Source organism: Ptychodera flava, unplaced genomic scaffold (genome assembly GCF_041260155.1).
Source record: "Ptychodera flava strain L36383 unplaced genomic scaffold, AS_Pfla_20210202 Scaffold_28__1_contigs__length_4768798_pilon, whole genome shotgun sequence".
Taxonomy (NCBI): Eukaryota; Metazoa; Hemichordata; class Enteropneusta; family Ptychoderidae; genus Ptychodera; species Ptychodera flava.
In genome coordinates this window covers 2,373,826-2,397,436 of record NW_027248350.1, presented here as the reverse complement: position 1 = coordinate 2,397,436, position 23,611 = coordinate 2,373,826, and the positions used below count along the sequence as shown (strand labels likewise).

General features: G+C 39.1%; 2 protein-coding genes across 2 annotated transcripts; both read right to left on the bottom strand.

Moving 5' to 3' along the window:
* Positions 1–5,545: 5,545 nt before the first annotated feature.
* Positions 5,546–11,972, bottom strand: LOC139127092 (zinc finger protein 77-like). The gene is made up of 3 exons (XM_070693016.1): positions 11,807–11,972; positions 9,431–10,257; positions 5,546–7,783 (listed from the first exon to the last, which is right to left on the bottom strand). The coding sequence occupies exons 2-3, from the start codon at positions 9,969–9,971 to the stop codon at positions 6,444–6,446; spliced, it is 1,881 nt and encodes a 626-aa protein (XP_070549117.1). The 5' UTR covers positions 9,972–10,257; positions 11,807–11,972; the 3' UTR covers positions 5,546–6,443.
* A 2,371-nt stretch (positions 11,973–14,343) lies between these two features.
* On the bottom strand, positions 14,344–23,523 carry LOC139126984 (uncharacterized). Its single transcript, XM_070692902.1, has 4 exons — positions 23,359–23,523; positions 21,643–22,462; positions 15,503–16,584; positions 14,344–14,751 (listed from the first exon to the last, which is right to left on the bottom strand). The coding sequence occupies exons 1-3, from the start codon at positions 23,518–23,520 to the stop codon at positions 15,902–15,904; spliced, it is 1,665 nt and encodes a 554-aa protein (XP_070549003.1). The 5' UTR covers positions 23,521–23,523; the 3' UTR covers positions 14,344–14,751; positions 15,503–15,901.
* Between the last annotated feature and the right edge of the window lie 88 nt (positions 23,524–23,611).

Sequence of the window (23,611 nt, the reverse complement as noted above, 5' to 3'; positions counted from 1 at the left end):
TCTCAAAAAAACTAAAGCCTGTCCTATCAGAAAATTTAGTACAGATTGTGGTTATCTTTGCACATCACAAATTTACACGATTCGTTTAATTCAATTAAATTTGTTACTTTATTTACAGAACAAAAGAAGCATGGTCACAGGGAAAAAGCACTGCTTTTCAAAGCACTACATTCTTACATCACAGGTGCCTGGAATTGCCAGTGTGGAATACACAGACAGGGAGGCCCTTCTCTCTGTATATACAGTACCACACTGGCAATTAATCCAGGCACTCCTGTCTTACATTAAGCCTCTGAGTGCTGTAATCGTTCTCACCAAAAATTTAATGCAACATTTTACCAATTTTTATGATTTTTTCTGTAATTTTTTGATAATTTTGGACCAAATGTCCATCACATTTCATTGGCTACAGTTTGTTATCAAAATTTTGACAAAAATCTGAAAACAATTGACTGGAGTATATTTTCTGAAGGTGACAAAAATTGACTTTGGCACTCAAAGGGTTAAGAGAAGTAAACATTGAAGGTCAATGGCATAAGATAGGCAAAAACATCATTTAGAATTAAGTATTATGACATAATAATACGGATAACTTTCCAAGCAAGACAGAAAGGTGACAATGATAGTTGATGTGCCTGTCCTAAATTACCATGTATGTATGGTACCATCAAAAATATAGTGTAAGTTGATACAGACTTACACATACACATTTAGATCTACAGTAAAGTCGGTAATGTAACTTGACGTGTAGTATGTTGATGAACTGGGTGAACAAATTCAAATCTCATCTGGAACTTGCTGTGAAATTACATAAACCACATTCTGAAGTTTGAAAATAGTAGAACTCACATGGATTTGAACAGAACCTGACAGTATGAGGGACAGCATAGGTATGGAGAGCAATGACTTCATCGGGGAATTTGATATTTAATTTCAGGTATTTATATCCAACACAACGTGATTGTTCTGTTTTTGTCCACTAAAACAGACAAGGCTAGAGTGCCCTAACTGTCATATCCGGTGGATCTAGCGAGGAAAACAGTGGGATTAGACCTGATTCAAATAGCTGACTGTGTAAAGGAGAGTCATTTGACAAAGTCGGCCATCTTTCATGAATTTTGTTTGATGTGAGATACTGCTTATATTGTTTGACATGTTGAAAGATAATGAATGAATGGGTGACCATGTATATATTCGACCCCGGTTTTAGACACGATTAATGAAACCATAGTGAAAACATGGGGCCCGGGGCACCGACGTCCTTTGTGCCTCCTTACTGTTTATTATTTGCCATAAATGTGAAATCTGGCAAAAAGTCAAATTGTTTGGACATAAATGAAAGTTAATGTGAAAGTGAATCAAGAGTAAGAGATGGAACTCAATAGGATCAACAATATCTAAAACAGGAAACGGTGAACTTATATGATACAGAAGGGGAGAAAATTTAGCCACAAACTATTGTAATATAATGGACAATGGCTAATCTAAACCAAATTACTTAAACTGGATTGTTGGCATTGATTACACATGTATTTATTGTCCATCAAATAGAAAATAAATTTGGGCCATTGACTAAAAAACATTTGCTTGTTACACTCACCACACTTGTACTTAGTATTTGGAGTGTACACCTATCTACAATACAATGATAAAAAGTTTGGACTCTGAAGGTCAACAGTGCATCTTTAATGTATAAGCTTACCCCTCAAGTATGTATAGGCCAAAAACAATATTCAATTTTGAATTATGTAGTGCAGGGAAGGACATAGAATATGGTGAAAAGCAAACTAAATATAAAAACTGAATATACAATTATATGGAAATGTTGTTTTACAGTCATGAGTATCTAGTGTGTGCCGAGAGACAATATATTAAAACTGGACAGTATCATCCTGACCAGAGTTTGTCTGAGTGGTTGTTTCCTTCTGATTTTCTGACACGGTGATAGGTACAAAATATTATGTTATTCACCATAGTTAAGCAACATAGCTTGCATTTTGTTCACTGCAGTAGAACTGAGTTTTACATGTAAGATAACTTTCTCATAAACTGTAAATTCTGGCTTGTGGCAGCTCAAACGTCGCAATACTACATTTTTGATATGATATGGAGTGACTTGCACACATATGCAATATGCAGTGACAGTCGATATATTCATAGTAAGAGTCTACTACATTCAAGCATAGTGATGTTGACAACTACATGCATGCCAGTGCACGATTTCAAAGTAGCCAGGAGGAAATTCTAATAGTCTTTTAGTGGAAATAGGCCCTTTACGTATTAAACCACAGTGAAACAAACAACATTAGTTATCGTCAGGTGCCGCCAACTGGTAAATTTCATGAATTTTGCAAAGTCATCACAAAACATGTTTTGAAGGCTGATATACCGATTTTTCGTATTTTTGACCTTGACCCAAAATTTGGAGGGAAAGTAGAGCTGTTCGTAACTGCCCTCCCACTGGCATACACGGAAAATATGCCCTCCCACTGAATTTTGATGCCCGCTGCCCTCCAGTATCTATAGTCTGCCCGCTCCCCACTCCCCACAACTTTTCACTCTCCCCTCTGCCCTCTCCCCACTACTGAAATTTCCCATTGCAACTAGATGCCTACTAGGCAACCCAGATCAACGCAAACCGTGGGAGCAGCTGGCAGTATAGCTTGAACATTGCTCCCTCTAAGTAAGGCGCTAAATCTCCCCTCAAGTTCTATCAACCACGCCGCTTTCCCATCCCTCTACGTATCTTCCGTGCCCACTGTCAAAAAGTTTTCTCCCCGCCCACTGAAAATAGTGAAATTTCTTCCCCGCCCACAGTAAATATAGATTTTTTCTCCCCGCCCGCTGATTAGTTTTGAAATTTGCCCGCCCGCTGAAAAACTTCGCACGAACACCTTTTTGCACGAACAGCTTAGTTGGCGGCACCTGTATCGTGACCTTGCTAAAGTGCAATCTCGGATCATGTATGATCTGATGATCATGCCAAATTACCATGTCGGATTATGCCGTGATTCTGAAGTGCGCGTAAATCGGTCAACATAAGCACACATAGACTCTCGCCAGTCGCTTGTGGTTACTGCTTGGTCTCGCGTAGCTTTCGGTATTTATACAAGCTCGTGCCTTCGGCACTCGACCTTGCGCCTTCGGCGCTCGATCGCCTACGTTGGATTACTACCACAAGTGACTCCGGATCCGGTCAAAAGAAGGCACGAGGACTGTCGACAGTCTAAAGCACACACTGTCTTCAACAATGATGCTTCGGCGCTCGATCGCCTACGTTGGATTACTACCGCAAGTGACTCCGGATCCGGTCAAAAGAAGGCACGAGGACTGTCGACAGTCTAAAGCACACACTGTCTTCAACACCCGGGCTTCAACAATGATGTCGAAATCAATGCACAACTGTCGAAATTACCCAAAATAAGCAACAGAAAACTTAAAGTTATCGCTGTGTCGAAAGGACAGTACATCAACATAAAACGACGCTAGTTTGTTATGACATGGAGGTAGAAGGACAGAGCGAATTCTCTCGCTCTCACCCAGCTATTACTAACGGGCCGCCGGTGGGATTGCCTCGCTAAAGCAATAGATTCGCCGGTAACGAAGGAGCGTTTCGTGCCAAAAAAATACATGACAGCAACAAAATACAATCACCGTGAACTTCATATTTACAAACATCATCAATAAATGCTAAAAGCTTCAAAACGTCAAAATTCGCACAAGACCGAGAAACAAGACAGCGTCGGTTTGATTTTTCAAAGTCCTTGCCAGGAGCTGGTCCTTGGCAAAACAACGCTAACTTGTTATATGCGCATGCGCATATTAAGGAGAGACCCATTTGATTTCGGGGGGGGGGTATGCAGGAAGTGGGTATGGGAACTTTTTTGTCAGAGAGACAGCATTTTTTAATTTCAACTGTCACACCTGCATCAATTTTTTTATCAAATGGAGTAGCAGTGCAATTTTTCAAATTTAAGCCAGTGTTTCACATATCACAGGATGGTTTTATATATTCATTTTACATTCCAACGAATGAAAACAAAATGGAAAGTCTAGTATATATACAACTTAAATTATAGAACACTTTTTTGGCAAATCAACAGTGATCAGTACTATACCTGCTTTTCTTTATAACAGTCAATTCCTTTTAAGTTCTCAGGGGAGATGTTATCTTTTGTGGTCAGAGAACAAGGCTCACACATTGTATTTCATTATATTTGTTGTTCCTCAATTTTTCTTTGACAACTTGTAATCTTTCTAACATATTTATGTTGAGAGAATAATATATTGGTTTTTACACTAGTTTATTGACTCCTGTCTTGTGTTTTCAATTTTCACAATGTACAGAAGTCAAATAGTCCCATCTAGATATTGCCTGTACCATTGAGATATTGCAACAGAAATCCAGAAATATGATTTCTTGGGTCAGAAAAGGGAAGGAAAACATCGAGTGCACTGAGGTGTAAAGTAGTGAATGCTTATATCATAAGTGCTCGGAAAAAAAAAACACATGAGAATTGCTTGTGGTAAAAACATTTGCGCTGCCTATGGCAGCATGCTAGCAAAGAAACACATGAGGATGAATTTCCAAAATTTTGCTCATTTCAACTGCATTATGACAATTCCTTTTTTATTTATTTCTGTCTGTTATGAGAATTTTTTTCTCAAGCCATTACAGGCTTATTTTTTTCTTTTATTTCACCTGGTGACAATTTTTTTCTCAAAATCCTCCATACCCCCCCCCCCCACAAATCAAGTGGTTCTCCCCTAAGTGAGTCCCTGACCTATGCGGGCCAGTGGATTACTTCCTCAGTAGAACTGATATGCCTGCCGGTACCATCATTCTTCAGTCGATCAAAGGCGCCTTTCGTACCAAAAATACACGACAGCCGCAAAAGTGCATCACTGTCAATGTCATAACTATAGAATATATTGAAATGCACAGTGAAACGTTCACAAGTAAAAAATGTGCCGACACCGAGAAACAAGATGGCGTCCGATTCGATTCTCAACTCAGATTTTGTCCTAGAGTTGTGCGCATGCGCAGACGGTAGCTTTAACGAAAGCGAGTCAAAATCAAGTAAATATAAAATAAAAATGGATAAAAATATTGTTTAAAAATAATACAAGGCATGTATCACCAAATATTTGAACATTTCTGACGGCATTTCAACTATACGAACACCCATGCCAATATCACAATAATCAAATCAGTGGTTTTGAGGAAAAATTGAAAATAGTGGTTTTCACAAAAAAGCTAAAAAAGTGACTTTAAAATGATTCAATCAAAAAAGAAAAAGACCGTTTGAGATACATGCCAAAGTGACCACCAGACCAAATTTCAGAAAAAGTTACTGAAGCGTTTCTGAGATACCTGCGTCCACAGCATACGGCCCACTGTATGCAACAACAGAGGCCGCGTCATCACATTAGTACTTTGGGCCAAAGGCCCAAAGGACTAATAATTAATGGTCATGAGTATTAATTCATTTCGCAATGGTTTCGTTTGTCTAAAACCCAGGTCGAATATATGCATGGTCACCCATTCATTCAGTATCTTTCAACATGTCAAACAATATAAGTTGTATTTCGTATCAAACAAAATTCATGAAAAATGGCCAACTTTGTCCCTTTAAGTTTGACTGCATTCATGTTGCTTTTATACAAAATGTTTTCACTAAGAATCCAAAGCACGATCCTGCACTCTATACGCTTGTGAGAGATGAATTCTCTGGGCTAGCATAGTGACTGTGCACATTCATGGAGTGAACAGATTGGCCACATTTCTCCCACAAGCACCTTGCAATGACTCCACTACATCACAGTCAGCAAAAAGTAATTTACTCGACTACATCATATTAACTGAATTTAGTTTTTATTCACAGACTTGGATTAAGTGTACAGTGTTGTCGGTGAATACAAGTTTGTCCTTGTCCATCATTTACTATGACTATGGGAGAGTTACATTTGATGGAACATGCATCTTTACAACATTTGAATGTAAAAAATTGCTGAATGTGTGACTTGTCCTGCGAATATACAGTGGTGTAGTTAATTGCAGGGAGTTGTCTAAACAGTTCAGAATCGAAGTCATCCCAGATGATAAAACACATTGATAAAATATTGGTACACACCCCAATATATTTGCTGGTTCTCCTTTCTGTTAAAAAGTTTGTTGCCGGAGTGGAAATGGTAATACACGGTACATCTCAGGAAAGCTTTCCTGCATGAGAGTGGTTGGAATCCGGAGTTCGAATGGATCAATGTAAAAACAAAACCACATACACAAACGTGCAGAAATATGTGTATATCTATACAAGTTTGTACGCATCGGTTTGTTTGTACCAGCATCACATTATCTCTTTGGCATACAGTCTGCAGAATATTGTGCGTCTGTTTTATTCCAGATTTAAAATTAGAACTATTCACTTAGTCTACTGGGTTTACTTATTGTGAATTCTTGTGTGTTTCATGAGATTTTCCCTGAGTTTGCACCGATATCCACACACATCGCACTGCCACGGTTTCTCATCACTGTGTGCTGACTTCACATGCGACTTCAGACAACTTTCCTGTTTAAAAACTCGAGGACACAGTTCACACTTAATGCTGGCTTCACCGTGAGTTTGAACGTGGGTCCTCAAACTGGAACTGGTTTTTAACCGACGGCCGCAAACATCACAGAGAAAGTCACGTTTCTTGCAGACTCTCCGACAATGGCTGCGATACTCCGACCTAATGCGGAAGGTCTTTTTGCATATTTCACAGGTATACTCCTTAGAGAGCTCGCCGTGGTGTTCAAGGTGAGCCTGCCAATAGTACTTATCCTTGAACTTTTTGCCGCACACGGAGCATTCAAACTCTGGTTTCAGGTGCACCGTTTGGTGGTGGTATATCATCTTGATCTTGGTGTTAAATGTTTCACCGCACTCTGTACAGACTGAAAGTACTTCATTGTGTACTCTCCGTTCATGTTCCATTCGCTTGGCTTCTTTCACAAACCTGGCAGGACAGTGCCTGCACTGCAACGTTTTCTCACTGTGACTCTGCTTGTGTAAGACGAGACCGCGTTGGTAGGTGAAGACACTCTTGCAAATATCGCATTCATACCTGCCCTTTGAGTGCTGCGTCTCAATGTGATGAGATTTTGTAGAGCGTCCTGTGAATAGTTTATCACAATGGTCACACTGACTGACTCGTATTTGTTCTGCATGAACATCCACAAGATGATTCTGCCAGTCCTTGTAGAGAAATTCAAGTCCACAGTACTTACACTTCTGTCTGACACAGATACCTACAGACAGATGAACACTCAAACCTTGTTGAGTTTTATACCCTTTGCCACATTTCTCACAAATGTGTGGTTTGTCATCAATCATCGACTTTCGAATTCTCTCTTTGTGGGTTTCTAGCTCCTGTTCTGTCATTTCGGGTCTGTTACTACGCCTTTTCTTCCGTTTTGGCTGCTTTGAAGTTTGAGATCCGCTCGTTTTTGACTCGACGGAACTCTCAGATAAGCAGTCACCCTGATTTTTGGGTCTGTTTACATGTCTTTTCTTCCGTTTTGGCCGCCTTGATATTTTAGATCCACTCCTTTTTGATTGAACAGAACTCTCTGACAAACTGTCAACCTCATTCTGATAATCATCCGTGGTGTCGTCTTGGACACCAGTTTCATTTATTTCATCTGCTACATCACTATTTCCATGGTAACCTCCTTCCTCTGATGTTGATGTATCCAGACAGTGGGTTTTCTCTCTGCTGTTGTCTTGTACTGGTACACCTGACAAAACGTAAAAAACACAGTGGGCAATGCCTGTAAGATTCACTATCTCTCAAAAGGGTAAGAGTTGCAATTATCAGATTTTATTTGAAGTGCAAGGGCCTTATGTGGAAAAAAAAAACTTTTTACACTTTGAGATAAAAAGTATGTGTAATGTTCAAGACAGGAGCATATATACACAATGAATTCACATTTCCTTGAAACTCAGACACACTTTGTAAATCGAAATACAAAAATTTAAGCAATAACCCCCACCACAGGAGGGTATACACAAAATTTTGGTACAATGCGCGACATATAGCATGAGCCGATAGGCGAGTGCTATATGGAGGGCATTGTACCAAAATCGAGTGTATACCCGACTGCAACGGCGGGGGTTATTGCTATTATGTTACATCAACTTGTGTCTCTTTGTTGTCTTGCTTGGGCATTATTGTCACTTTTTCTAAAATGCAGAAAACGGACATATGAGAGACTGATCGTCAGGAATTCAGCGCTCGAAAATGAGCATTTTATAAGTTTGGATTACGTTGACAACAGACGCACATAGTATCCTATGAAAACATACGCATTATGCTCATCAACATTGCATTTTATTCACGTGCAACATGAACACTAACTTGCAACCTGCTGCAGACACAGAAAATGGGTCAAGAGTTCAAATGAAATCACAAGAAAATGTTACAATTTTTGCGTAAATTTACATAAGAATAATATTCCTGGCAGTTTTGGCATACTAAAAATAGATTTGTCTCATTTTGTCTGCTCTATTTTGTACCGATGCGTCGACCATCACAAAATTCAGTCTTGGCACAGTGAGGTACAGGCGCTATTTTTGAATGATGGATAATTTGGACGTTATTGTACCAGTAAACAAGCAGTTTTGAAATAATCCAGACTTGGGATGACAGCAACTGTGATCAACAGTTTTGCAGAGTGTGCTGCGTGATTCAGCGACACCTGGAAACTGACTCTGCTTGTTGCATTTGTAATACTGCACTGTATGTCAACTTTCGTCGCTGTCACCAGGAGTAATCCCATTGTTATTTTGAACTTCTTGGTCTACATCGTTAGAACATCCTCGTCTGTTACAGAACAAACTCTGGTAAAGAATATCTGATATACCGTTACTGTGAGTAAATGTCAATTTATTTGTGTATGAACAAATACTAGCTTCATTTTAAAGAGCTGTGTGTCACGGTCGCATTTCGATGGGTACGCTGAATCAAGCAAAAGTGCACTGTGCGCCGTTGCCCTAATATACAATAATTTGTGTACATCAAACCAAAATGTGATGATTTAGAGGTGCCTTTTATAATTGACCCCAACTTATATTTACCAAGAGGTGAGTTACAGACCCATACTTTTATATGTATGTCGAAATTCTCACTTCGGTCTTTGAAACAAAGTGGGCTGTTTAGGAGTAAGTTTAGATTGGTATGTTCAAATGTTCTGACTGAGCAATTTCTGAAAATGCTGGTTTAGGGGTCCGGTTTACCACTGGTAAAACAGTATTTTAGCATTGTGGAATGAGCTCTCATCCAATCAGAATGGTGCATGGTAGCATGATATAATAAAATTCTCAATTTACTTTTCTTCAGTGTGTGTGATACATCATTGCATCTGGTAAATAATTGGCAAACTTACTTGAAGGAATATTGTCACCACGTCTGCTTTCCTCGAAATCCATAATTCCTCCAGTCTGTGTGCTTTCCATTTTGCTCACTCCATGGCCTGTTTTGGTTTCTCCGGTTTCCTGAAAATCATCTCTACCAGTGACATCTTCATAGCGGCCTGTTATTTGATCCACAGCTTGAACATCAGCCACATTGATGTTACTGGTACTTTCAGGCGCATGTGTACTGCCTGCTGATTGGTTGCTGCTTTCAATCATAGTCATGACATCATTTTGTGAATGAGTATCTTTGCTTGCAAACTGGGACAACATGTTTTTTGACAAAACACTTTCGCTGTTTAATGTGTCGCAGTTTTCAGTTCTGTCGAAATCTGCAGATGAGTCGGAGGAATGTGTACCGGTAGAGGTGGAGACGAATCTTGGATGAGAGTTGCACTGGTTGGAAATAATTCCTAATTTTCCATTTATCATTTGCTGATTGGCTAGTAGATCCTGTTCCGTTATCAGCGTCGTCCTGCATATCATTCCTTCCTTCATGGTTTTGGATTGCATCTTGTCTGGAAGCGTCTCCAGCTGGATGATTCCGCAAATTTGGAGATTCAATGGAAAAGGATTTCTCCATCTGCCCGTCTCTCATCCCTGGTACACACGTCACATCTGACCTATCAATGTCACTGCTATGACAGTGTCCCACGTTTACATCACAAGGTTTCACTTTGAGTCCAGTTGTCAGAAATTCTGTGACAAAGTCCTGACTTCCCATGTACTGAGATGAAAGTCCATCTTCTGAAATCATGACAAAGACTTTGCATCCATACTTGTCCAGTAATTCTTGACACTGGAAGGGGAAAAAGACTTCAGTTATAAAGTCATGTGTTGAATTTGAACATAAGAGATTGGAGAGGACGAAAATATGGAGATTATATGGAGATTATACTGTTCTGAAGCTTTGTTACATGGTTTTCTCCATGTTTATTTAACCCTTTCACCACCATGGTTCGTCCCAAATCCATTGTTTTCTATGGTAAAGTTGGACCTGTATACAGGCGACTGGGGGTGGAAGGGTTAAATTTTCAACCTGATTGTCTCAATACCCTATGCAGGTAAGCACTCGTCATTGAAAACATAAACTATAGTGATGCAAATATGTACATCCTGGTGTGAACGTGAATGACATCATGCCATATCCATCAGAAGATGGTCCCTGTCATCTCACGTGATGAAAGCACCAAGGTTGGTACTTTTTTCCCCATGATTCAAAATACATTGAGTCGATGAAGCCCTAAAGTGCAACATCCGCCACTATTTTTATCTATTTTTGCGAAAAATTGCATGAGTTACGAATGGCGAAAATGTCTTTTCCAGAAAAGCGGGTCGCTAAAATTCAGCCTTGGTGAACTTCCATTTTAATCTACAACCTTCTATAGCACAAGAGCAAAGTATTGCAAAATTTCTGACACTGCAATTATTTGTGCACCAGGTGCATTTCATTTTAAGGACAGTACAATCAAAGGGTCTATGTAGCCCTGCTAACGATGCTCTGTGTTACCAGCATTGTACGGCGTCCAGCCATGCCAGGAAGTTACAAAATTATACGCAGGGCTAAGGGTCTGTGGTACAATGTAGCTGTTACTGTTGATGGTTTTTTCACTAGTTTTATTTTTAATGTCCGAAATAATTTCTTGTTCTACTCCCCAAGGCACTTGAGATCATACATGTAGACTCTGATGGTAAGAAACAGAAGTGGTCAATGAATCATAGACCCTCGAGGGTCTATGATGGAACAAACAAGTTCACTTTGACTGCACAACCCACATATGGCCCCATAATGGACAAATAGTTGCTATTGGAATGCCTATGTAGCGATACAATTACAGTATTTTGACCCCACTTCGTTTTCACCAATACGCATTTGATCTCTGAGCGGTAACACACCGACAAACGTATGCACAACGAGACCTCTTTCTCCACAGCCTGGACTGTACGGACCGTGGCTCCACATTTGACACATAATACACATTCGAACGTACACGTGTACAGCTTGCGGCGCAGTCAACAACTTTCCTCGGATCGGAGTCCACGTATAACGTGCGTGAAACTGGGAAAATTGCACAGGCACTTGACCCGTCGCTTCGCGATCGGTACTGATTCACAGTAAAGAGAAAGTTTTCTCTCTACTGTGAATCAGGACCGATCGCGAAAATTTTCTCTCTACTATTAATCAGTCACGGTCCCTCGGAGGGACCGTGAATCAGTGTACCCATCTCGAAGCGACGGGTCAAGTGCAGTGCCAGTGCAAAATTGTGGGCCACAGCCGCGTACGTACGGAACTGAAGCAAACTCGGGCGCTTATTAACTGGAGAAAGCTACTGAGCTAGTGTACTTACTTCCACAAATACACGTTTTTTCAGCGGGCTTGGAAAACCTATCGGAGAATGGGGGAGCAAGTGTGGTGGTATTGCTTGATTCATGGCTATTCCTTAGCCGGTTTCCTCGGAATTTTACCGAAACTTGCGAAAGACTCAGACCGCAGCGATCAACTCGACGCGACGATGAATTTTTGACCTTTGAACTATTCTCATTGGAAGACTTCAGACGCTGGCGGCGCTGTCCAACACCCTGAAGACATCCATACTGGGTCCGCGGAAACGTATAAACACAGCAAACAAACAGACATATATTCATACTCACAAAATAATTAATAACTAAGATCGAACGAAAAATAATGAAGAATGGTAAAATTAGGCAAAACGAATTATCAATAAAGAACGAACAGGGCACTGAACAAAAAGATGATCAATAAATAAAGACATACAATGAAAATACACAGAAGAAGAAAAAAACAAACCGGTGAAATATGATAGTTCCAGTTGATGTATGTACATTCATAAAGGAAGACCACATGATTTCATGGGAAAGTGAATATACACATAATAATAATGACGGGTTCTTATATAGCGCACATACCACAAGTATTGTGCTCAAGGCGCTTTACAATTATTATTACCACTGAGTCACTGGACCTAATATGATACCACTCAACTCCCTGTGGAGCAAACAACAGCTCGCATGTGCAGCAGAGCTAAACGCACACATTACAACTTCTGTCCTACTAGGTACCCATCACTTCTGGGTGGGGAGAAGCAATGAGGAATAAAGTGCCTTGCTCAAGGGCACAACACCATAGGGATGCCGGGGCTCAAACTCACCATCCTGTGATCGTGCATCCACTGCTTTAAACCACTGGCCCAGGATGCCTCCTACTTGCATCTAATTGAAGTCTCACATTTGATCCAGTGGCAGTCTGGGTTTTTTTTAGTTGTTTTTTAATTATTTATCCCATAGCAAGGTGCATATATGTACGTCTAATGGAAATTATACATTTGATAGGTCTGTTGTTTGTTTGTTTTTATTATTAATTTGTCAATTTTGTAAATTGCGCTTCTATTTAGTTTGTATTTAGTGTTTTGGATGTATTCAGCATTCTGTGGTACATTTTTTCATCTCATACATAGGTGCAGATGTAACATTTTTTTTTACAATTTTGTTTGTACGATCATGATGACAAGACTTTTCTTTCTGATGCTGGAATTTATATCCCCTCCTGGGTTTCATTTCAGAAATGAATGATAACTTTTCAATCAAGCGGTACGGCATAGCGGCTAATATATATAGTATGCTAAGGCAGCATTTTATAGACACCTCTGGAGGGGAAGGGAATTGGCCGGACATTCAAAAAAAGTTCTCAATTTTTTTCAAATGCCCCCCTCCCCCTCTAACAGACTAACAATTTGTTCAAATCTCCCCTTCTGACTTGCTATAATTTTGAAGTCTCCCCCCACCCCTGGGAACTTCCAAGAAAGGCAAACTGCAGTCGATATAGTGCTTCATCAACATATATAATCTAGGCTACAAGTTATACTACATGGGAATCTCTTTGGCAAACTATTAATACTTTCTCCATAAAAACAAGTTATATCTGTACATTTATATATGTTTCATAATTTATGTAAATGTACTTTGCTTGAAGACGCAGGTAAAAAGTGCATAGGTGTATTAGAAAAGGAGAATTTTGTGTTTTATCGATATTGATGATTCACTATACATGGTCATGTATGAGAACTATGAACTATTTTTTTCCAAAATAAAACTAGCAATATCTGTGCATTTATAGATGCTTGATAATTCATGCAAATGGTCTTGATTAGCATAAGGTGGTTACAAGTTCATACATGTACACAAAATTTTATTTTGCAATTTCACCAAAAATTTTGATTCACTTTACATAGTTGTCTATGACAAAATTGTGAATAATTTTTTTGCAATATAAAACCGTACGGTAGCAATATCTATGCATTTCTGACATTGATTGTCATAAATGTGCTTATGTATTAGAATAGGCTGGTTATGTGTACAAGAAATTTGATTTTGGAATTTCACTGAAAATGTTGATTCACTATACCGGTACATTGGAGTCTATGAGAAAACTATCAACAAGTAATATGTGTGAAGACTGTAATCGTTATTGATGACAAAGTAATTCTACAGTCTTGACTTGAATTCAATTTTAAACAGTAACAATGCTGACTGTACACATACGGCTGTCCTTGACTTTCATCACACTTCAGGGAGTACAACAAGAAACTGCAGAGGATACACAAAACAAAACCACCCAAAAATTAGCCAAAAGTTATAGCTTAAATTGACATCCCAACACATATTTTATATCAATACGATAGAGTTTCATCTGCATTTATTAAAAAGTATTGAAAAACTATTGTGGCAGGCTTTTCATTAGAAGCTGGCAGCCGGAAAAATTGCTTGGCTGGTGAGTAAAACAATCGGCAGTAAGTTTCTCCCCAAATCGTCATAACTCTACTATATCATCATCATAACAAAATCAAGGTTACTTGACCACATAATATTCACTAAATTAGTGTTTATTCACAAACTAGGATCAAGTCTACAGTGTGGTCAGAGAATACTAGTTTGTCCACCAGTTGCTTTGTCAGTCACGTGACTATGACAGAGTTACATGTACATATGTTTAAATTATTTGAATAAAAAATTCTGACTTGTCTCATGAAGATATACAGATATATAGCCACACTCAAACACATTGAGAAGCATTGTCTTAATAATTCTGAAGTTCAGAATCAATGAAAGTTTCGAAAGTTGTCCCTTGTCGCAATGTTTGGTCGTCCTCTTTTTTCATAAAAAAGTTTGCTGTCATAGTTGTAATAATACACAGTACATCTCAGGACAGCGTTCTTCCATGAACATTCATCTTAGGCTACTGGGTTCAGAGAAAGTCACTTTTCTTACAGACATTCTGACAACGGTAGAGTTGACTTTCAAGATCCTCAGATTCAGATCCTCAGATCTCAGATCCTATAACTTCAGACGCAGATTCGGAATTAAAATTTCACAACTTTCAAAGTTTGATTTAATATACTGATAAATAAAGTATAATTTAGGTTTTAAAAGGCTTTAGAAATAATTTTATTTCTATCTTGAATCTTGAACTTAAAAACTTCAATCTCAGAATCAGAACTTCATCAGTTGAAGACAGGGTGTGCAATAATTCCACTTGTTATGTCATCACGTGTGTATGCAATCAGTCAACGTTCAAATTCATTCATGCCGATATACGCCCTCTATCACACCACCAGCGATCGAACGATAAAGACCGCGACGCGACGATTATGTAAATGTTGGCAATCGACTGTCCTATTTTACCATCGTTCTTAATATTGATGGCGAGGGAATATAACTAATCATGTTGAAGGCCAGTGACCCCGGGCTAAATCAGGAATTCAGGGGTCGGAAGAAGCAAGTTAGCTAATCTGTAATTGTAAACACGGGTCCATTGAAACTTGCTGAGCGAAAACGTTTATGTAGGCCTAGACCTTTTTTTGTTTTCATACCTGTCTTGTACACATATTTAAATTATTATTCTAAATATTGTAATCATACTATTAATACGGGCATTGTTAAAGGCTTCTAAATTCGAATCTGCGTCTGAAGTTATAGGATCTGAGATCTGAGTATCTGAATCTGAGGATCTGAAAAGTCAACTTTACCTTCTGACAATGGCTGCGATACTCAAACCAAATGTGGAAAACTTTTCTGCATATTATCTTACAAGTATACTCCTTTCACAGGTCACCATGTTCTAGATGAGCCTGCATAGAAAACTTTTGGCGAAATGTTTTGCCACAGAGAGAGCAAACTCTGCTTCCATGTGCATGTGCATGGTTTTGACATAATTCATCAACTTTACTCGGATGTTAAATTTTTCACCACACTCTGAACAGATTACTGGAACTTCACTGTGCATGGTCCTTTCGTGACGATGTCACTTCTGGTATGTTACAAACCTGGCAGGACAGTGCCTGCACTGCAGCGTTCTTTCAATGTGACTCTCCTCATGTTCATTGAGACCACGTTGGTAGGTAAAGACACTCTTGCATATATCACATTCATACCTTCCCTTTGTGCTGCATGAGAATGTGACTAGATTTATCAGAGCGTTTTGTGAAAAATGTATCACAATAGTCACACTGACTGACTTGTATTTCTTCTGCATGAACATTAATGAGATGATTCTGCCAGTCCTTGTAGAGAAATTCAAGTCCACAGTACTTACACTTCTGTCTCACACAGATACCTACAGACAGATGAGCACTCAAACCTTGTCGAGTTCTATAACCCTTGCCACATTTCTCACACTCATACGGTTTGCCGTCAATCATAGATATCCATATTTTCAATTTGTGGGTTCGTAGCTCCTGTTCTGTCATTTCAGGCCTGCTACCACACCTTTTCTTCCGTTTTGGCTGCTTGGATATTTGAGATCCACTCCTCTTTGATTCCAGGGAACTCTCAGGCAAGCAGTCATCCTGATTTGGGGGCCTGTTTACACGCCTTTTCTTCCGCTCTGGCCGCTTTGAAGTTTGAGATCCACTCCTTTTTGATTGAACGGAACCCTCTGATGTGTAGTCAGCCTGATTGCTACAATCATCCATGGAGTTGTCTTGGACACCTGTTTCACTTATTTCACCTGCTACATCACTGTTTCTATGGTAATGTCCTCCTCCCTCTGATGTTGTTGCATCCTTACAGAAGGTTTTCTCCCTGCTGCCAAGTTGAAGTACTGGTACACCTGACAGAATGTAAAAAACATTGTAGTGAATATCAGCCAATGGGAATAAGATTCACTGTCTCTCAAAAGAGTAAGAGTTGCAATCATGCTAAATCATGTCTGTTTTGATTTGTCACTCAGAGTTCAAGTCCTTAGTGCAAGAGCATTATATGGAAGAAAATCCTTTTTACATTTAGAGAGAAATAGTATGTATAAACTTTAAGGCAGAAGCATATACACAACTATGCCAAATTGACTTCAAACTCAGACCGACTTTTAAAATTGAAAAATATATTTCCCACTTTACTATTATTCATACGGTTCATTGCATTGTTCTCATGGTGGTCAACAGTCCGGGTTATGTCCATATAGAGGATAGTTGGGAAAAGCCAATGGCGTACCGTATATGTAATGAGGTTAAGGCAAGAACCAATCACATACTGTATATGTAATGACGGTTAAAGGTTAAGTGGGTTCACTTGAAATGTTATGCTGAGATCGCCATCTGACCTGACAGATCCACCGTGACCAATCGAGTGAGAATGTTGGCTATCCGGAGGTGTCGAGCCAATTTGCGACGTTCTACTACCGTGTTAAAAATTGTAAGGATTTCTTCAGGAATAGTTTCTGAGTTTCTTTACCCTAGACCATGTTCGACAAAGAGTTATTGGATGTTTTTCGTACTCTTTACCAGCTTCTGGTTAACTTCTCGGCGATTGATTCTGCACGCGTTTTTCTGAGCGAAGGGTCAATCGTACCGGGAAATGCGTGGTGATCGAAAAAATCGTGCTCCATCGTGCTCCGATCATTGACAAGAACAGTTGACTCATCGTTGCAAAGCTTGAAACATTCTCCATCCTACAGATGAAAGGTTAAATTAAATTTGACCAAAATAGGCGATATTTGGCGACAAATAACTTGCTGTAAATTTACAAGGGTCAAATCCTGATTTCTAGGAGCGGTACCCGGCCAGGAAAATCATCCAAAGAAGTAATATTTGATGTAATAACCACCAGTGTCAGTCGCCATCTCGACCGTACTGAACATTGTGCATAAAGTCTACATCTAAAAACTACCCAGTGCTAAAAATAAAGAGTGAAATCTGGCCGAAAGTTCCGAACTCATTACAATCTGCGAGCCAAGGATTGCAGGGTTAATTATTCATGACGTTGGCGGCGGCAGGGTCGCTGATTGGTCAATCGTAATATCCTCGCTATGGACATAACCCGGACTGGTCAACAGACTTCAGTGCTGCTTTCATGCAAACATGGAACAAAAAGATAAAAAAAGCCATGACAACAGTTCACTTTTCAAACACAAATATATATATGCAAATAACGAGCTTAGGCTGTTTTATGTACCAACAAAAATGGATGTAACACATCAGATCAAAAACCAGGTTGTTCATGTTCACGGAACAGTTTCAAGGTATTGTGTTCGTTTTTTTTCCCCAATTACCCGGTACATTAGAAGCCTAAAGACACTAACACTGATATCATGACCTTTGATGAGACATTCAGACCTTCGAAGTTCTTTGGTTTGCTGCTCATAGGGGTTTATGTTGAAGTGGAGGGAAGGATTTTTTAACCAGTCTGTGTTTGTGAAAAACCAACAATTCAATTTTACAAAATAGCACATTATATAATCTATTGGTCAGTTTTCAAATATCTGTAAGTTTCAGGTGCTTCATTTCTCTAAACAAAATTCGAACAATCAGATACTACTACTAAGGTTTTTACAAGTTACAGTTTTTCCGTAAACTCGAGCTTGTAGATTAGGAAATACAGCCTGGCATGGATGTAGAAAATTTACCATGTACAGATGGCAAAATACAAGTATAGGCGGTTAAGAAACAGTGTGATGGCACATTAAATTTGTTCAAAATGTATTTTTTTCATTAAATTGATATTTTCACAGCCAGTAAATTGTTGATGGCTTTTCTCTACATCTCTGGAAAACATAAATAAAACATTGCCTTTTTTATCAGATGAGACACTGAAGCAATTCTGAGCACAGCGAACCAAAAAATCTAGTTGTTGTTGTTTGTATTGTAGTTTATGTTTATATTAGCAGGGAAAGACACTAAGGGTTGCCCGATTGCCCGGGGCAAGTGAAAGTCACGTTCGGGAAAGTGAACCTCCGATGCCACTTGCCTGACGGGACAAGTGAAAAAAATAATAGCAATCGAATTCACGAGAGCAATTTTCTGGTGAGGGAATACAGACTTAAACAACAAAAAATAATCATATTATGTCATTGTGAACATTTCCATAAGATTTTTCATAAAATTGCATGAAGAGTTGACGAAAAGAATCACATAATCACTTTCAATAAAATGCAGTTAAAACAATACCACCGATTAATTCCGTACGCTGATTTTGCATATGAAAAAGCTGTTCAGCCGGTGGAGCGTACGTTCACCAAAGTTCATTGCATCATGGAGGTAGCTCTCTACTACCTCCATGATTGCATTGACTGTGAGGTTACGGTGTCTCACAATATGTCGATACGGTAAAAAAAAAAGAAACACACAGCGGTTTTTGTGCTTTGTATGAACGTTTATTATGATGGAAAAATAAAGTCCAGTCGTGAAAAATCACCACAAAAAAGGGACTTTTACTAAAACGTACTCTTCAATGTTAACTGTGACAGTGAGTGGCATCGTGGCAAGACCGCATGCAATGAAAGTCATGAGCAAGCTTTGGTGTCAACGGGTCCAGTATGAACACTGACTTAATTTTCAGGTCAATAAGCTAAAAGTTACTTGTCCGTGGCGACCAACCTCTCTGTTTGAGAATTTTCCCATTCTAAAATGACTGTCAAGAAGCAATTGGAGCGAGTTTGACATCGAGAAATTCATCTTGCAAGACAAATAGAAAACCACCGACGCCTTAGGTTGTAGGTTTAAATTCTATTTAGTCTGCGCATGAGCATTAAAAAGACCACCTAGGTTATTAGAAAAACATAGGATACTGGTATAGTGCAATGGTAATCCAAACTTCATAGGGCTTTAATGTATGATGTCAGCGCAGTAAAAACATGAAAAAGAAGTACATTATTTTTCAGAAGCTTCAAAACATTCCTTTATAGCTACAGATTTTTTTCTTTCTGTATATATAAGTTAAAACTTTTAACTGCAAAAATACTTTGAAGGTACAATTAAAATGGCTGTTATTATTTGTACATTAAGACCTAGGAAAGTAAACATACAAACATATGAACTGTTAGAATTTTTTCTATGAATATGAAAGCCCCACTAGCTGTAAATCTTGAAATTTGTTGACCTAAAAAGGCTTCCTATTTTTTCTGGTTTTCTTTAAATTCTACCCATTAATAGGATATAGTCTTTTGCAGCTTTACAAAACATTCTTTAGTGAAAAATTGGACAAGTAAATTTACATTTTAACCATTATTTTGATTTCCCACCATACTACAAAGAAAACAAAACATTTTTGTCCTAGTTGAAAACATTCAACACTATGCATTACATTGGACTACTCTGTTGTTTCCGTGAATATTCAAGTGCATATATGCACAGTGTACACTGTTTTTGCTATATTGCATTGGGTGCCATTTTACGTTTGGGCACACATTATTTTCTTGTTCAAAATTGCACATGCAGTCTCACTGGGCAGTTAAAAATACTTGTATTCCAACCCCTCAAAGAGCACATTCCCAAAATCTTGTTTTAGTTCAGAAGTAAAATCACATAAAGAATGCTATATGATACTGCTAGTGGGGCTTTAATAATTAATTTAATATAAATGAGCCATCCAGCACTCTTAGAAGTGTGAGGAGAACCCTATGAAAATGTCTGACATTTTCTCATGATAACATGATAATTTTCAAAATAAAGTGCGTGAAATGAAAAACCAATGTTTTAGCTTTTTTCAAACACGTAAATTATACTGGGCAAGTGGTTTTCCAATTCGGGCAAGTGAACCGAACCCCCCACTTGCCCGAAGGGCAAGTGGATAAAAAAATAAGTGTCTTTCCCTGTATATTAGTGATGTTGTCATTGACCAATAAAATTCAAGACCCTAACAATTGAATAGTTGTTGTTTCACACATAATGTAGAGTTATGAGAAACACTATCATTATTTGACCCAATGCAACTCTCTTCCAACGTTAGACACTCTACCTGTTATTACACAAGGGGTGCAACCTAAGTCAGCCTCCACCTCATGCATCCAACTTTCCGAGCGCTCAAAAATCTCTCCATTCACGAGCAATTGAAAGAAAAGTAGCATGACAAGACCTGAAATACACATAACAAAGCTAATTCGGGGTTTACTTTACCTCACATCTCAAAAATCACTGGAAAACCACAATTTTCATTTTGTATTAACCCTTTGCACCCTGACCCCCTGGTACTCTATGATGTCATCGGACATTTCTGTCCGAGCCGGGTTCAAAGGGTTAAGACAAATTTTACTCAGTTTGAATAATCTCCCAGCCACTGATGCAGTTGTGACTTCAGGGGGCTTTTAAAATTAGCCAATTGCATGGTCTGTAAAGGAAACCAGGGCCAGCTATGACGTATTCATTATTACAAATTCATGACAAGGTTCGTCCCAACAAGCATCAGTGTAGGTTTGCATTTTTTTCACTACGATATTCCCCTTCAATTTCATTCTTCATTTTAGTGTGACATGATGTCTATGGGGTTACCAAGGCATACCATGTCGTTCTTCCTTAAAATATGTCAAATGAGTTAGTAAGCATTTGCGTTGACAACATAAACTCTCTCTGTATTTGGCGTATGAGCTGTAACGAGTGAAATTTAAAAACCAGGATGGAAATAAACGTTTATCAAGGAACCAAAAACCAAGTAAGCTTGGGTTGCACCCTTTTTGTAATTATAGGAAGAGAGTGTACATTGGGCTGAATTTCTCATGCAGTAATTCTACTGCAGTTACCAAAGCAGCCATGAGATCCAAGGGACAACAATCAGTAGTTTTTCTGCCATCCACTTGTATGGCACTTATTGTCCCAAAATCGAAAACTCGCTTTGCAAAATTTAACATTGTGTGATACAATATTGCAGGGAGATCCTGCAAACAATTACCGACACTCACTTGAAGGAACACTGTCACCATCTCTGCTTTTCTCACAGCTGAAAATTCCTCTGGTCTGTGTTCTTTCCCTTTCGCACACTTCACACTCTGTTTTGGTTTCGGTGTTTTCCTCACAAAAATCATCCCTGCCTTTGACAGCTTCATAAGGGCCTGTTATGTGATTCACAGCTTGAACATCAGCCACGTTGATCTTACTTTCATGTGTATGTGTACTCTCTACAGATTGGTTGCTGCTTTCAGTCACGTTGATGGCATCATTTTGCAAATGAGTAGCTTTGTCCTCAAAGTGTGACAGCCTGCTCAGTGTGTGCATACTTTCAGTGTTCGGTCTGTCTATGTTTTCAGTTTTGATGAAATCTGTAGATGAGACGGCGGAATGTGTAAGAGGTGCAGATGAATCCTTGGATGAGAGTTGCAGTAGTTGGAAAAAATTCCTAATTTTCCTTTTTTCAATTTCTGACTGGCTAGTAGATCCTGTTCCGTTATCAGCTTCCTTCTGCATATCATTCCTTCCTTGATGGTTTTGAATTGCATCTTGTCTGGAAGCGTCTCCAGCTGGATGATTCCACAAATTTTGAGATTCAATAGAAATTGAATAATTCGTCTGCCTGTCTCTCATCCCTGGTACACACATCGCATCTGACCTATCAATGTCACTGCTATGACAGTGTCCCACGTTTACATCACAAGGTTTCACTTTGAGTCCAGTTGTCAGAAATTCTGTGACAAAGTCCTGACTTCCCATGTACTGAGATGAAAGTCCATCTTCTGAAATCATGACAAAGACTCTGCATCCAAACTTGTCCAGTAATTCTTGACACTAGAAGGGGAAAAAAGTGTGAGATCAGATAAGTCATGTGGTTAAAACACAATTATCCTGTCTTGAAGATTAAATTACCTCTGCGTTTATGTAAATTTTCAACCTGTTCATCTCAATACACCTAAACGCTCCTCACTGATAACCATACCGGTATTGGTGAAACATTTTTGTACATGTAAACGTACTGTATCAGAAACCTACCCTTCACAAAGTTAATCTATTATCCCACTGGCCTTCACCATTATTGGCTGAGGCAAAACATTAAAATACAAAAATCTAGTCTCCACAGAATCATGAATGTGAACTTGATTGGTATGGCCATTTTCCACTCAATAATGTTCAAGCCAGGCTGTGCGTATTTGCATAACATAAACAACAGTTATGCAAAAATGCTTGACCTGGTGTGAACGTGAGTGACGATGCCATACCCATGGGAAGATGCTTCCTGCCATATCAGTGATGAAAGTGCCAAGCTTGGCCCTTTTTGACCACGATTCAAAATGCATAAAGTTGATGAAGCCCTAAAATGCAACTTCCGGTACTACTGGAGATGGTTGGCCTTGTACAAGAACACAATGCATCTGCCTTTTGGCCATAGAGGTTTTTGACACACGGTGCAGTCCTGGCGTTACTAGCTTCCACCATGGAGCTCGAGCTACCTCCATGCTTCCACCATAGAGCTTGAAACAGATCAGTTTCTTGCTTAATGCTTCCACTAAAGCCCTTCAAAGTGCTTTGAGCAGATAATGTGCACTCGAAATAATAATAATAATACAAGTTTGACTCATTAATACAGAAGGAACCGTATGACCATGGTATGACTATGAGAGGGTTGAGGCATGGAGGTTGTCTCTTCTACCTCCATGATCATGACTGGAGCAAGCTAGCGTACTTACTTCCTTAAACACACGATTTTTCAGCAAGCTTGGACAACATATCGGGGAATGAGGGAGCAAATGTGGTAGTACTGCTTGATTCATGGCTATTCCTCGAGTTTCTCGCCTGACTGAGATACTCAGACCGCAGCGCGACCGAGGGAGCCGGGAGGTGGAAAACATAGAAGAAAGATTTCTTTCAATTTGAACTTTGAACCCTCTGAAAGTTTACATATTTTAGACTCTGGCGGCGCTGTATCACACCCCGTAGGTT

Coding starts and splice junctions, on each gene's coding strand:
- LOC139127092 (XM_070693016.1), bottom strand. CDS start 9,971: ATGCAATCCAAAACCATGAAGGAAGGAATGATATGCAGGACGACGCTG. Junction 7,784..9,430: donor TGGTGACAATATTCCTTCAA/GTAAGTTTGCCA, acceptor ACGTTTTGTCAG/GTGTACCAGTACAAGACAAC.
- LOC139126984 (XM_070692902.1), bottom strand. CDS start 23,520: ATGTTTTCCACCTCCCGGCTCCCTCGGTCGCGCTGCGGTCTGAGTATC. Junction 22,463..23,358: donor AAAATCGTGTGTTTAAGGAA/GTAAGTACGCTA, acceptor TTCCCCTTCTAG/TGTCAAGAATTACTGGACAA. Junction 16,585..21,642: donor TGGTGACAGTGTTCCTTCAA/GTGAGTGTCGGT, acceptor ACATTCTGTCAG/GTGTACCAGTACTTCAACTT.